This window comes from Pleurodeles waltl, chromosome 2_2 (genome assembly GCF_031143425.1).
Source record: "Pleurodeles waltl isolate 20211129_DDA chromosome 2_2, aPleWal1.hap1.20221129, whole genome shotgun sequence".
In the NCBI taxonomy this organism is placed as follows: domain Eukaryota; kingdom Metazoa; phylum Chordata; class Amphibia; order Caudata; family Salamandridae; genus Pleurodeles; species Pleurodeles waltl.
In genome coordinates, this window is record NC_090439.1 from 1,183,680,228 (window position 1) to 1,183,694,498 (window position 14,271).

The 14,271-nt window shown below is 45.5% G+C and overlaps 1 protein-coding gene across 11 annotated transcripts in view; it reads left to right on the forward strand.

Annotated features, from left to right (window-relative positions):
* LOC138283053 (uromodulin-like) overlaps positions 1-14,271 on the forward strand; it is a 298,687-nt gene that overhangs the window by 40,508 nt on the left and 243,908 nt on the right. For 6 of the 11 annotated variants that reach the window (XR_011201042.1, XR_011201047.1, XR_011201050.1 and 3 more), the window contains exon 2: positions 7,432-7,500. Coding sequence is in view for 1 of the 11 variants with exons in the window: in XM_069221194.1 (XP_069077295.1) it covers positions 7,432-7,500; positions 12,398-12,466 (138 nt within the window). In the remaining 10 variants the exon portion in view is untranslated. Of the gene's footprint in view, positions 1-7,431; positions 7,501-12,397; positions 12,467-14,271 lie in introns of all 11 variants that reach the window. The other 5 variants (XR_011201046.1, XR_011201041.1, XR_011201043.1 and 2 more) reach the window with 1 other exon arrangement.

Consider the following 14,271-nt stretch of genomic DNA (forward strand, 5'->3'; position numbering starts at 1 on the left):
TAAAATAACCATTTGGAACAAGGGAAAGTGTATAAGCCCCTTAGAACAATAAATCAATAATAACATTTAAGCATCAGCTAAAGGCAGCTGGTATCTTAAGGTCCACTCCGATGGCAGAGAGGACATTGAAAAGTACAAATGTGGGTGTGGAACGTCTTTTTTAGAGTCCTGCAATAGACAACGTGTACTGGGCATCACCATGTGTGGGAGCTTTTGTTTATCACAGGTGGTTCAGAGCCCAATACTATTGCAAGCCTCGTGAGTAGCCAAACCACTCTGTTTGGGTATATGATTCTCTAAGTAGTCAGAGTAGGAGTGAAGTCTCAGGGCCAGATTTAAGAAAAGTGGTGCTGCATCCAATGCAGCGCCACTTTTCTCGCGCCACTTATCGACCCGTAACGTCACCATGTGTGCACCGCTTTTAACATATGACGCACAAAGGTGTTTTTTAGGGAACTAGCATCAACATTTCTGATGCTAGTTTAGCGCTTTGCAGGATTGGCACCAAAAATGTTGATGCTAGTCCTGAAAAGTACATTGAGGATCATACTCAACAATTGTGTGCCTCCTTTTAGATTTCATTGCTCCATTTTCTCGCCCCCACTAGTGCTGGAAACCCACCTTGAATATATTATGCCTGCCAGAGGCATAATGTGTCTCAAAAGGGTTACAAAGTGGCACAATGCGTGCGTTTTGCCACTTTGTAAAAATGGCGCGGGGAAAAGGCCACGTTAGCCCTGCTTTACCATAAAAAAAACGCCAAGATGGCATTAAAGTGCCGCAAGGGGCTCTTAAATCTTCCCTATAATGTGTTAAAGGTTTATAAACTAATAAGTGAATATTAATAAAAACCAAGAGAGCAAAAAGTCTTGCATACAATCCCAAATGTGGTTAAGAGCGACCTTTGACCCTGTCACCAGGCAGGTCGCTCCCCCCATCTGCCACTTAGCCCCCTTTGGGTTTAACCTACGTTGCCACTTTTGCCGCCTCACTACTCGCTCCCTTTTTTCTATTCCCCTGAGCTTGTGCTTCTGTGCCACTTGTTTTTTCCATTCTGTGCCCCTGTGTTTTGCTTTCTGTACCCCTGTGCTCTGTTGTCCCTCTCCCGCCGTCTTTTCCCGCCGTTTTTTCCCCGGGTTTTCCCCTGGGTTTTTCGCCGGGTTTTTCCCTTGCTGCTGAGCCCCTGCTGCCCCGCCCCCTTCACTGCCATTGGCCGCCCCGCTCCCACCTCCCAGCTGCTCCTCCCTCCCTCTGCCCTCATATGGAGGCAGCGAAGCAGTGGTAGAGAGCGAACTTTGACCCTGTCACCAGGCAGGTCGCTCCCCCCATCTGCCACGCAGCCCCCTGTGGGTTGAACCTCCGTTGCCACTTTTGCCGCCTGACTACTCGCTCCCTTTTTTCTATTCCCCTGAGCTTGTGCTTCTGTGCCACTTGTTTTTTCCATTCTGTGCCCCTGTGTTTTGCTTTCTGTACCCCTGTGCTCTGTTGTTCCTCTCCCGCCGTCTTTTTCCGCCGTTTTTTCCCCGGGTTTTCCCCTGGGTTTTTCCCCGGGTTTTTCCCTTGCTGCTGAGCCCCTGCTGCCCCGCCCCTTTCACTCCCATTGGCCGCCCCGCTCCCACCTCCCAGCTGCTCCTCCCTCCCTCTGCCCTCATATGGAGGCCGCGAAGCGGGCGCGCCTATGGCAAGCCCGTCTGCGCCCGTCCGCGCCTGGACCGCACCCAGCACCAGAACCCCTGGAACCCGCACCCCCTGCAACACCAGACTGCACTACGACGCAAGCACCCTCCACGCACTCAACACCAGACGAGACCCCCCCTGCTACCTGGCCACCCCGAAACGCACCCAGGGGCCTTTCACCCGCCGGAGCTGCAGATTCACCAGCATCCAACCCTCCACACCACCAGCCAGAGAACCCAACCACCTCCGCTGCATCCTCCTCAACACCCGCTCCGCTCGCAAGCACGCCATCGAACTTTGGGACCTCCTAGACTCCACTGCCCCTGACGTCGCCTTCCTGACGGAGACCTGGCTGAACGCCACCTCAGCACCAGACATTTCCATAGCCATCCCACAGGGCTACAAGATCTCCCGCAGAGACCGCACCAACGGAGTGGGAAGAGGAATCGCCATCATCCACAAAGACTCCATCAAAATCTCAACGAACACTGATGACACCCTCACCACCGCCGAGCACATGCACTTCCAGATCCACACCGACCCCAACACCACCCTCAGAGGAACTCTCATCTACAGACCTCCCGGACCCCGCCCACAGTTCAGTGACACCATCGCTGACCTCATCAGCACCCACGCCCTCGCTTCCACGGACTACATCCTCCTCAGGGACCTGAACTTCCACCTCGAGAACAACAACAACGCCAAATCCACCGCCCTGATCGACAACCTCGCCAACCTCGGACTCAAACAGCTAGTAACGACACCCACTCACGCCGCTGGACACACGCTTGACCCCATCTTCTCTGCAAGCCCCCACGTCTCCTTCAACCACACCACCGAACCACACTGGACCGACCACAGATGCGTGCACTTCACCTTCAGAAAACCCACTACACACCACCGCACCCAACAGCTACCACGCCGCTGCTGGGGCAAGGTCACCGGGGACCAACTGACTACCGCCCTCGCCCTGAGACCACCCACCGACCCCACCGACCCAGACACTGCCGCGACCAACCTCACACAGTGGATCAACGACTGCGCCAACACCCTCGCCCCTCTCAAGACCTTTACAACCAACCACACCAACAAGAAAGCCGTCTGGTTCACCGAGGACCTCTGGATCTCCAAGCACTCCTGTCGGAAGCTGGAGAAGAAATGGCTCCACGACCGAACACCAGACAACCACACAGCCCGCAAGAGCGCCACCCGCAGACATCACCAACTCATCAGGACCGCCAAGAAGACCGCCTTCAAGGACCGTCTAGACAACAACGCACACAACACCAAAGAGCTCTTCAGCATCGTGAAAGAACTCTCCAACCCCAGCTCCATCACCAACGACATCCCGCCATCTCAAGACCTGTGCGACTCCCTGGCCACCTTCTTCCACCGCAAGATCACCGACATCCACGACAGCTTCAACCCCGACCCCCCCGCACCCACCACCGAGTCCACCACCCCTGCGACTACCACTCGCACCAGTCGCATGACCGTCTGGTCCAGCGTCAGCGACGAAGACACCATCAAAACCATGAACTCCATCCACTCCGGATCCCCATCGGACCCCTGCCCTCACCACGTCTTCAACAAAGCCAGCGCAGCCATCGCGCCCCACCTCCGGAAAACAATCAACTGTTCCTTCGAGACAGCAACCTTCCCAGAAAGCTGGAAGCACGCCGAGATCAACGCCCTTCTGAAGAAGCCCAAGGCGGACCCCAAGGACCTCAAGAACTTCCGTCCCATCTCCCTGCTCCCTTTCCCGGCAAAAGTGACCGAGAAGATTGTCAACAAACAGCTGACCCGCTACCTCGAAGTCAACAACATCCTGGACCCGTCCCAATCTGGTTTTCGCAGTAACCACAGCACCGAGACCGCCCTCATCGCCGCCACTGACGACATCCGGACCTTGATGGACAAAGGAGAAACAGCCGCCCTCATCCTCCTGGACCTATCAGCAGCCTTTGACACGGTCTGCCACCGCACCCTATCAGCACGCCTCCATGACGCCGGTATCCAAGAGAAGGCCCTGGCCTGGATTACATCCTTCCTCTCCGGCAGAATCCAGAACGTCCGTCTCCCACCCTTCCGCTCCAAAACCACTGAGATCATCTGCGGCGTCCCACAGGGATCCTCCCTCAGCCCGACACTGTTCAATATCTACATGGCCCCCCTCGCCCACGTCGCACAACAACACAACCTCAACATCATCTCCTACGTCGACGACACCCAGCTGATCATATCCCTCACCGAAGATCCCCACACCGCCAAAGCTAACCTCCACCGAGGAATGAAGGCCATAGCCGACTGGATGAAGGACAGCAGACTGAAGCTGAACTCAGACAAGACGGAGGTCCTCATTCTCGGACCCACCCCATCAGCCTGGGACGACTCTTGGTGGCCCACGTCACTAGGCACAGCCCCGGAACCCATGGACCACGCATGCAACCTGGGGGTCATCCTCGACTCCACTCTCTCCATGACCAGGCAAGTCAACGCCGTCTCCGCGTCCTGCTTCAACACCCTCCGTATGCTCCGCAGGATCTTCAAATGGATCCCCCTCGACACGAGAAAAAACATTACCCAGGCCCTCATCACCAACAGACTCGACTACGGGAACGCCCTCTACTCAGGAACTACAAACAAGCTCCTGAGACGACTCCAACGCATCCAGAACGCCTCTGCCCGACTCATCCTCGATGTCCCCCGCCGCAGCCACATCACACTCCACCTGAGAGGCCTGCACTGGATCCCCGTCAACAAAAGGATCACCTTCAAGCTCCTGATCCACGCACACAAAGCACTGCACAACACCGGACCCACCTACCTCAACAACCGACTCAGCTTCCACACCCCCACCCGAAGCCTCCGCTCAGCCAACCTCGCCCTCGCCACAGTCCCCCGCATCCGAAAAACCACCGGCGGCGGCAGATCCTTCTCCTACCTCGCCGCCAAGACCTGGAACACTCTCCCCACCATCCTACGACAGACCCAGGACCTGCTGGCCTTCAGAAGACTCCTCAAGACCTGGCTCTTCGACCAGTAGCACCCCCCCTCCCCAGCGCCTTGAGACCCTTGCGGGTATGTAGCGCGCTTTACAAATGCAGTGATTGATTGATTGATTGATATGCTTTGTGTTGAAACTATTCCACTCTGGTCGAAAGGAGACCTTCAGAAATTGTAGTATTTTGTGAAGTTGTCAACTCCAGTCAGAGATTCAGGTTTTTCAATGGCAACTGATGAAAGAATTATACATCTAAATCCATTTCTGATTCAATCCTGGGCTCACATCTGCCCATCTAGGATGGAGGACGTAAGCTACTGACTGTCCAGTACCTAAAAAATTTAAAGTGGTGCCACTAAATATTTCAAAGCACTAATCAACTACCCAATGTAGTCACTGGAGCTATCCAGAAGAACCAGAGGTAAAAGGTGTCCGGTCTCTAATGTCCTATTAGGATGTCTAAATTTTACAGAAGTTTAGAACCCAACTCTTTATGGCAATTTTGCCATAGATGTACTAGTGGGCCACCACCCACAAATGAGTCAAAAGGGTTCCTCACATTTAACCACTGAGCTCAATGGCTTCATCATTTAAAAGGGAGATGTAGACTTTAGAGGTGGGACTTGACAGTGGCTTCAAGAATGAATGCAGGGTTTACAGATCGATAAAGGGTGCATAGATGAGTAATATGGTGCTGTCATCATGATAATGTTCTATGGCCAACTGAGCAAGATCTGAAGCAGTGGGAGGGAGGACAAGCTGCCTCCTGGAATTTGTGATTCTAGAGAGGGAGAATATAGACAGACAACAGGCACAAGTCTGATTGGGTGGTGTAGGCTCAGTCTGTTTATGAAGACATGAGTGGTTACATGCTTATGATTACGTTCATGTCTTTTCTTTGGTCTTCCTTCTACTATCCTGGTTTTCAGGAAATTTTGTGCCTCTTGGGTGACTAATTCCACTGCTCATGTCTTCAAACTCGATTCCAAGACTGAGGCCATTTCCATATCATAGTTTCCACTTCTGGTTTTATGTTTTCCTCTCACTCACTAGTGCAGGCCTACTTCCCATCAAAATGTTTTATCAAGTGCTGGTCAAAAAAGCGAGTGCTTCTCTCCCTGCAGAACAGTATCCTGAGACAATGCCAGTGGATTAGACAATTTGTACGCATTATTCCCAATACCGCCGGAGTTTTTATTCAGTTCCCTAAGAGACCATGGGCATAGTCAGATGTGCGTCCCTTGATCACTTTCTCACAGGATTCAAGCTATACCTCACGGATGAAGCCTTGAAAGGCTGAAACTGGTCTGGGGTCTCTGGTGCTCTCTTCAGGAAGAAGGATGTGTTGTAGAGTGTTCAACTGAACAAATTAAGCACAGAGACAAATAGTTCCTTTTTTGAAGTTTTTAATTCCATACAATTCTCTTCTATCCACCCACACACCAAGGCTATGCTATGTTCCATAATGGAGAAGATGGAATCTCTCTGGCTGAATTTTTTTCTCCTGAGATTCTTTCTTGGCCGCTCCATCTTGGTTCTTGCCCCTCTCCATCTACAGTAGTTCAGAGGGGAAATCACATGGCAGTGTGGGATGAACAATGGCCAGGAGGATCTGGTCAGTGCTGATTTGTATAAGGCAGGGGTCTGTTTAGTGTGGCACTGTGGGTAAAACTTGTTAGGTTGGATTGGTTCCAGATACAAACACAGAACCACCTACAGCTGCAACTCTTTGAAATGCCTAATGCAAAGGGACCTGCATAAGGTTTCTTCTATTCACATAAATATGAGCAGTACCAGTGCTGATATTTTTTTGTGTAAGAGAATAATGCGTTTCTTTGTGATGGAGCAGGCCTTTTAGTAGGCACGTGAATATAGTGAAGTGATGTAACCAAGAGGTTAGAGTTTCCGACTTCAGAACTGAACCAAGACCATATCCTAGCTTCAGCTAAACAGGCTGTTGTTCCCTCAAATAATTGTACGTCCCCGTGATTGAAAAAAATGTGTATTTATTGTTTTTCATGTAAAACATCAGGGTCTTGTGTAAAGCACTCTAATGAGCATGGATAATTGTGTGCGTAAAAAAAAATTAGTTAAGCAAATCTGTGAAAGAAAGCAGGGGTGTTCTTTGGTGGCCCAATGTCACAGTCCTCATTTGAAACCACCTGCCATAGACTGTTAATTGGGGGGACGAATACAGGCCCAGTATGGGTTACTTCACGGTCTGTCATCATATTAAAAATAGCTGCCCTTGCTAAAGGAAGGGTTTATTGGAAAGATGGAGCATGGATTGACGAAATTGTGTGGTAGGGTTGACTACATTACACAGCAAGAGAAGACAAATTATGTGGCATAACATATTTATGCTAGTATTACTACATTATTTTCTCATTTTTACTCATTACCGCTGTCTGAGCAAAGTTTCTCCTCATGAGTACCAGTTGCTAAGCAACAGCAAGATGACCACTGAAGGCCTGAAGAGGGGAGCTATGCGCCTAGAGGTGTGTGTCATAAACAGAGTCAAAGGTCTATGTATCCTAATGACATTCAAGATTTAAAAATATATTGACGTGTTACTTTAGAGCTGCCTGTCTCACCCATGAGACTTACTCTTTCATGGTTCGGTTTAGGAGGTTGGGCTTTTGTCTACTTCATTGGCGTTATTACTTATTTCAACAATTATAATGTTACAAGGAGAGGAAGTTAGTATCAGTACTTGCACCACTGACAATCTGTGTATCTGTTTTTAACAGGAATGAGCACTACAGCAGCAACCACAACACCTGTGACTACCACAAGCAGCACACCTCCTGAGACAACAGGTACAATTTGTGTCTTTAATTCTGCTGAATGATTTATTGGTAACTGAGGGACACATGTATGAAAGAATTTAGCAGTCACAAATGGCATATTGGGTTATTTTCTACTGCTAAAAAAGTCTTTCTACATGTACTAACCCTATTTTGTGAATCTGTAACCTTTTACTGACTTGCACAATAGGGTTTGCGATTCAGTATTAGGATGGGGTGTGTGATGAGTGTCCATTCCTAATACCCACTCTCATTGGTATTTGCGAATGTTATGAGACCGAGAATACGGTTGCAAAACATTCGCATTTTACCAAAAATGTTAATTAGGAGTAAACAATGCACAAATTGGAAGGGGCCCCTAGGGGACCCCTTCCCCTTTGTCAATGGGGGCACCAACATTTTTTCAGAGCACGCAGAATGTACACAGACCAGTGCCTACTCTTAAAAAATGAAAAGAAAACTTTTCATTGTTTTGTTGAAATACATCATGTTTTTCTTTAAGGGAAACAGACTCTATTTAAAAACAAGCATTTGCAATGCAATAGGTCTCACATTTGCTCGAGTTAGAGCTGTTATTATTGTAAACCCCTAACCAGACTTTTCTTGCCACATATATTAAAAATGAAACATAATCCAATTTCACACATGAGACCCAATTCAAAGCCTCACACCATGAGCATGAAGGAGACACACAAAAGGAAAAACAAGTTTGCTTGCAATCAAACATACCAGCAAAAGTGCAATTAGCCATGTAACAGGGTCGATGTCAAAGGCGGTAACCAAAGCACGCCAAGGAGGGACAAACTTGAAACATTTACCAATGATAACAAAGGATTTTTGTAGGGCAAGCCCATGAACGAGCGATAGTAATGGGGGTCAGGGCGGGGTGTGGATAAAAGTACAAACAGATAACAACGCGTAGAAAAAAGCATCGCTTCCGTGCTGTTATGCTCAACCTAAAAAGGGAGGTGGGTTAGAAAGAGATGAGTGGTAGAGTTTAGAAAACCTAAAAAGTTGTTTTATTTGAAATATACTACAGAAATTGTAGGGGCATTACAAAAGAAAAAAATAACTTTTGATATAGCAATTCACCAGACAATGGACTTCAGAGGCAGAAACATTAAGCATGTTATGTATCAGGTGCCTACACAGCTTAACATGTCTAATATTTATGTATAAAATTAAAATAAGAACAAAACATTTTTTCACAGAGAACTACAATTAAATGAAGCAACTGGTTAACTGAACTTACAAATGTAGAACAAGAAAGAAAGATCTGACATTCTTAAAAATAAATGACCTGTAGAAAGACTGGAAGATGTAGTTTCACCTTGCTGGATTTCTTTATGCGAATTAGGATGAGCAAATGGATCCGGTGACATAGATTAGCTATTATAAAACTGGCTTAAATGGAGCATTTGGCGTTTAAAGTAAGCTAAAGTTGTATTTGTAAACGTGTGAAACGTAGGTAGAAATATATGAAATAAAATGTCTGGTCTATAGGGAGTTGAGGTACAATCACTAAGGCCATCATCAAATGAATTGCTACAGAGGAAGTACGTAGTGATGTAGTTTGAAGAAGAACGCTTCTCCTTTCAGGACTAGAAAGCACTGGACAACCAAAAGGAATGCTATGATTCTGTCATTCAGATGACTACTTCTGGATGGTGGTCCTCCATTTGGCTGTCTGTGTTTTAGTTGTACTGCTTGAGCAATTTCTTCCAGGATGGATCGAAGAGAGGTCTTGTCATCGAGCAGTTGGTCAGTTACTTTGTCTAGCTCATGCCTTTCAATTTAAAAGACTTTAGCCATGTCTCGCGCCTCATGAAAAGGCCCTTGTCCACAAACTTAAAAACTGTACTAATTATACACAATTCTGCTCAACTAAAGCTGAGCATTTAGTACTAGTATAGGACTTTCGTTGGACAACAGGGAATTGAAGCCATCAATTAAGTGCCGCACCCGTGCATTACTAGCAGGGATCACAATGATGTGCCTCAGTGAGAAACAACTATACTGATATGTTTTCAAGGGCTATTTAAAAAACTTTCCCTTGAATGGCTTATTGCCTTTGAAGAAAGAAGAAACTACCGTATTTATTCAAAGAGCAGGGGATTCACCATCAACAAATACTCAGGTCATTCAGACACTTTGCAAATTCCTATTTGGGTGAAAACAACCATTTGTGCCCCAATCATAATTCTAAACTTATCGCAAATTGCACTGTTTCTCGGCATGATTTTCACCAGGTTAAGACTGGAAACAATACTTCAGTCAAACACTGCTAATTGCAACAATGCACAGCTCAGAACTGAGATCTTTCTGGCGATCATTGGGTTAACCCTATTCAGCAGGTTTAAACCCTGGAATAATCCAGTCCACAGCATCACAGCTTTCAAGTGTGCAATTTCTGCACTGTTTTTTGCAAGGCACTATCAACAAGTAATCTTTGAAAGGATAGAAGAAATGTAAGCTACTGACTGTCCGGTACCTAAGAACTTTAAAGGGGTGCCACAAAATATTTCAAAGCACAAATCAACTACCCAATGTAGTCACTGGTGCTATCCAGAAGAACCAGAGGTAAAAGGGGTCCGGTCTCTAATGTCCGCTTAGGATGTCTAAATTTTACAGAAGTTTAGGGCCCAACTGTTTATGGTAATTTTGCTATAGAAGTACTAGTGGGCCACCACCCACAATTGAGTCAAAAGGGTTCCTCACATTTAACCACTGAGCTCAATGGCTTCATCATTTAAAAGGGAGATGTAGACTTTAGAGGTAGGACTTGACAGTGGCTTCAAGAATGAATGCAGGGGTTTACAGATCGATAAAGGGTACCTAGATGAGTAACATGGTCCTGTCATCATGATAATGTCCTATGGCCAACTGAGCAAGATCTGAAGCAGTGGGAGGGAGGACAAGCTGCCTCCTGGGACTTGTGATTCTAGAGAGGGAAAATATAGACAGACAACAGGCACAAGTCTGATTGGGTGGTGGAGGCTCAGTCTCTTTATGAAGACATAAGTGGTTACATGCTTATGATTACGTTCATGTCTTTTCTTTGTCTTCCTTCTACTACCCTGGTTTTCTGAACATTTTGTGCCTCTTGGGTGACTAATTCCATTGCTCATGTCTTCAAACTCGATTCCAAGACAGAGGCCATTTCCATATCATAGTTTCCACTTCTGGTTTTATGTTTTCCTCTCACTCACTAGTGCAGGCTCACTTCCCATCAAAATGTTTTATCAAGTGCTGGTCAAAAAAGCGAGTGCTTATCTCCCTGCAGAACAGTATCCTGAGACAATGCCAGTGGATTAGACTATTTGTACGCCCTATTCCCAATACCGCCGGAGTTTTTATTCAGTTCCCTAAGAGACCATGGGCATACTCAGATGTGCGTCCCTTGATCACTTTCTCACAGGATCCAAGCTATACCTCACGGATGAAGCCTTGAAAGGCTGAAACTGGTCTGGGGTCTCTGGTGCTCTCTTGAGGAAGAAGGATGTGTTGTAGAGTGTTCAACTGAACAAATTCAGCAGAGAGACTAATAGGTCCTTTTTTAAAGTTTTTAATTCCATACAATTCTCTTCTATCCACCCACACTCCAAGGCTATGCTATGTTCCATAATGGAGAAGATGGAATCTCTCTGGCTGAATTTGTTTCTCCTGAGATTCTTTCTTCGCCGCTCAAACTTGGTTCTTGCCCCTCTCCATCTACAGTAGTTCAGAGGGGGCATCACATGGCAGTGTGGGATGAACAATGGCCAGGAGGAGCTGGTCAGTAGTGATTTGCATAAGGCAGGGGTCTGTTTAGTGTGGCACTGTGGGTAAAATTTGTTAGGTTGGATTGGTTCCAGATACAAACACAGAACCACCTACAGCTGCAACTCTTTGAAATGCCTAATGCAAAGGGACCTGCATAAGGTTTCTTCTATTCACATAAATATGAGCAGTACCAGTGCTGATATTTGTTTGTGTAAGAGAATAATGCGTTTCTTTGTGATGGAGCAGGCCTTTTAGTAGGCACGTGAATATAGTGAAGTGATGTAACCAAGAGGTTAGAGTTTCCGACTTCAGAACTGAACCAAGACCATATCCTAGCTTCAGCTAAACAGGCTGTTGTTCCCTCAAATAATTGTACGTCCCCGTGATTGAAAAAAATGTGTATTTATTGTTTTTCATGTAAAACATCAGGGTCTTGTGTAAAGCACTCTAATGAGCATGGATAATTGTGTGCGTAAAAAAAAATTAGTTAAGCAAATCTGTGAAAGAAAGCAGGGGTGTTCTTTGGTGGCCCAATGTCACAGTCCTCATTTGAAACCACCTGCCATAGACTGTTAATTGGGGGGACGAATACAGGCCCAGTATGGGTTACTTCACGGTCTGTCATCATATTAAAAATAGCTGCCCTTGCTAAAGGAAGGGTTTATTGGAAAGATGGAGCATGGATTGACGAAATTGTGTGGTAGGGTTGACTACATTACACAGCAAGAGAAGACAAATTATGTGGCATAACATATTTATGCTAGTATTACTACATTATTTTCTCATTTTTACTCATTACCACTGTCTGAGCAAAGTTTCTCCTCATGAGTACCAGTTGCTAAGCAACAGCAAGATGACCAGTGAAGGCCTGAAGAGGGGAGCTATGCGCCTAGAGGTGTGTGTCATAAACAGAGTCAAAGGTCTATGTATCCTAATGACATTCAAGATTTAAAAATATATTGACGTGTTACTTTAGAGCTGCCTGTCTCACCCATGAGACTTACTCTTTCATGGTTCGGTTTAGGAGGTTGGGCTTTTGTCTACTTCATTGGCGTTATTACTTATTTCAACAATTATAATGTTACAAGGAGAGGAAGTTAGTATCAGTACTTGCACCACTGACAATCTGTGTATCTGTTTTTAACAGGAATGAGCACTACAGCAGCAACCACAACACCTGTGACTACCACAAGCAGCACACCTCCTGAGACAACAGGTACAATTTGTGTCTTTATTTCTGCTGAATGATTTATTGGTAACTGAGGGACACATGTATGAAAGAATTTAGCAGTCACAAATGGCATATTGGGTTATTTTCTACTGCTAAAAAAGTCTTTCTATATGTACTAACCCTATTTTGTGAATCTGTAACCTTTTACTGACTTGCACAATAGGGTTTGCGATTCAGTATTAGGATGGGGTGTGTGATGAGTGTCCATTCCTAATACCCACTCTCATTGGTATTTGCGAATGTTATGAGACCGAGAATACGGTTGCAAAACATTCGCATTTTACCAAAAATGTTAATTAGGAGTAAACAATGCACAAATTGGAAGGGGCCCCTAGGGGACCCCTTCCCCTTTGTCAATGGGGGCACCAACATTTTTTCAGAGCACGCAGAATGTACACAGACCAGTGCCTACTCTTAAAAAATGAAAAGAAAACTTTTCATTGTTTTGTTGAAATACATCATGTTTTTCTTTAAGGAAAACAGACTCTATTTAAAAACAAGCATTTGCAATGCAATAGGTCTCACATTTGCTCGAGTTAGAGCTGTTATTATTGTAAACCCCTAACCAGACTTTTCTTGCCACATATATTAAAAATGAAACATAATCCAATTTCACACATGAGACCCAATTCAAAGCCTCACACCATGAGCATGAAGGAGACACACAAAAGGAAAAACAAGTTTGCTTGCAATCAAACATACCAGCAAAAGTGCAATTAGCCATGTAACAGGGTCGATGTCAAAGGCGGTAACCAAAGCACGCCAAGGAGGGACAAACTTGAAATATTTACCAATGATAACAAAGGATTTTTGTAGGGCAAGCCCATGAACGAGCGATAGTAATGGGCGTGAGGGCGGGGTGTGGATAAAAGTACAAACAGATAACAACGCGTAGAAAAAAGCATCGCTTCCGTGCTGTTATGCTCAACCTAAAAAGGGAGGTGGGTTAGAAAGAGATGAGTGGTAGAGTTTAGAAAACCTAAAAAGTTGTTTTATTTGAAATATACTACAGAAATTGTAGGGGCATTACAAAAGAAAAAAATAACTTTTGATATAGCAATTCACCAGACAATGGACTTCAGAGGCAGAAACATTAAGCATGTTATGTATCAGGTGCCTACACAGCTTAACATGTCTAATATTTATGTATAAAATTAAAATAAGAACAAAACATTTTTTCACAGAGAACTACAATTAAATGAAGCAACTGGTTAACTGAACTTACAAATGTAGAACAAGAAAGAAAGATCTGACATTCTTAAAAATAAATGACCTGTAGAAAGACTGGAAGATGTAGTTTCACCTTGCTGGATTTCTTTATGCGAATTAGGATGAGCAAATGGATCCGGTGACATAGATTAGCTATTATAAAACTGGCTTAAATGGAGCATTTGGCGTTTAAAGTAAGCTAAAGTTGTATTTGTAAACGTGTGAAACGTAGGTAGAAATATATGAAATAAAATGTCTGGTCTATAGGGAGTTGAGGTACAATCACTAAGGCCATCATCAAATGAATTGCTACAGAGGAAGTACGTAGTGATGTAGTTTGAAGAAGAACGCTTCTCCTTTCAGGACTAGAAAGCACTGGACAACCAAAAGGAATGCTATGATTCTGTCATTCAGATGACTACTTCTGGATGGTGGTCCTCCATTTGGCTGTCTGTGTTTTAGTTGTACTGCTTGAGCAATTTCTTCCAGGATGGATCGAAGAGAGGTCTTGTCATCGAGCAGTTGGTCAGTTACTTTGTCTGGCTCATGCCTTTCAATTTAAAAGACTTTAGCCATGTCTC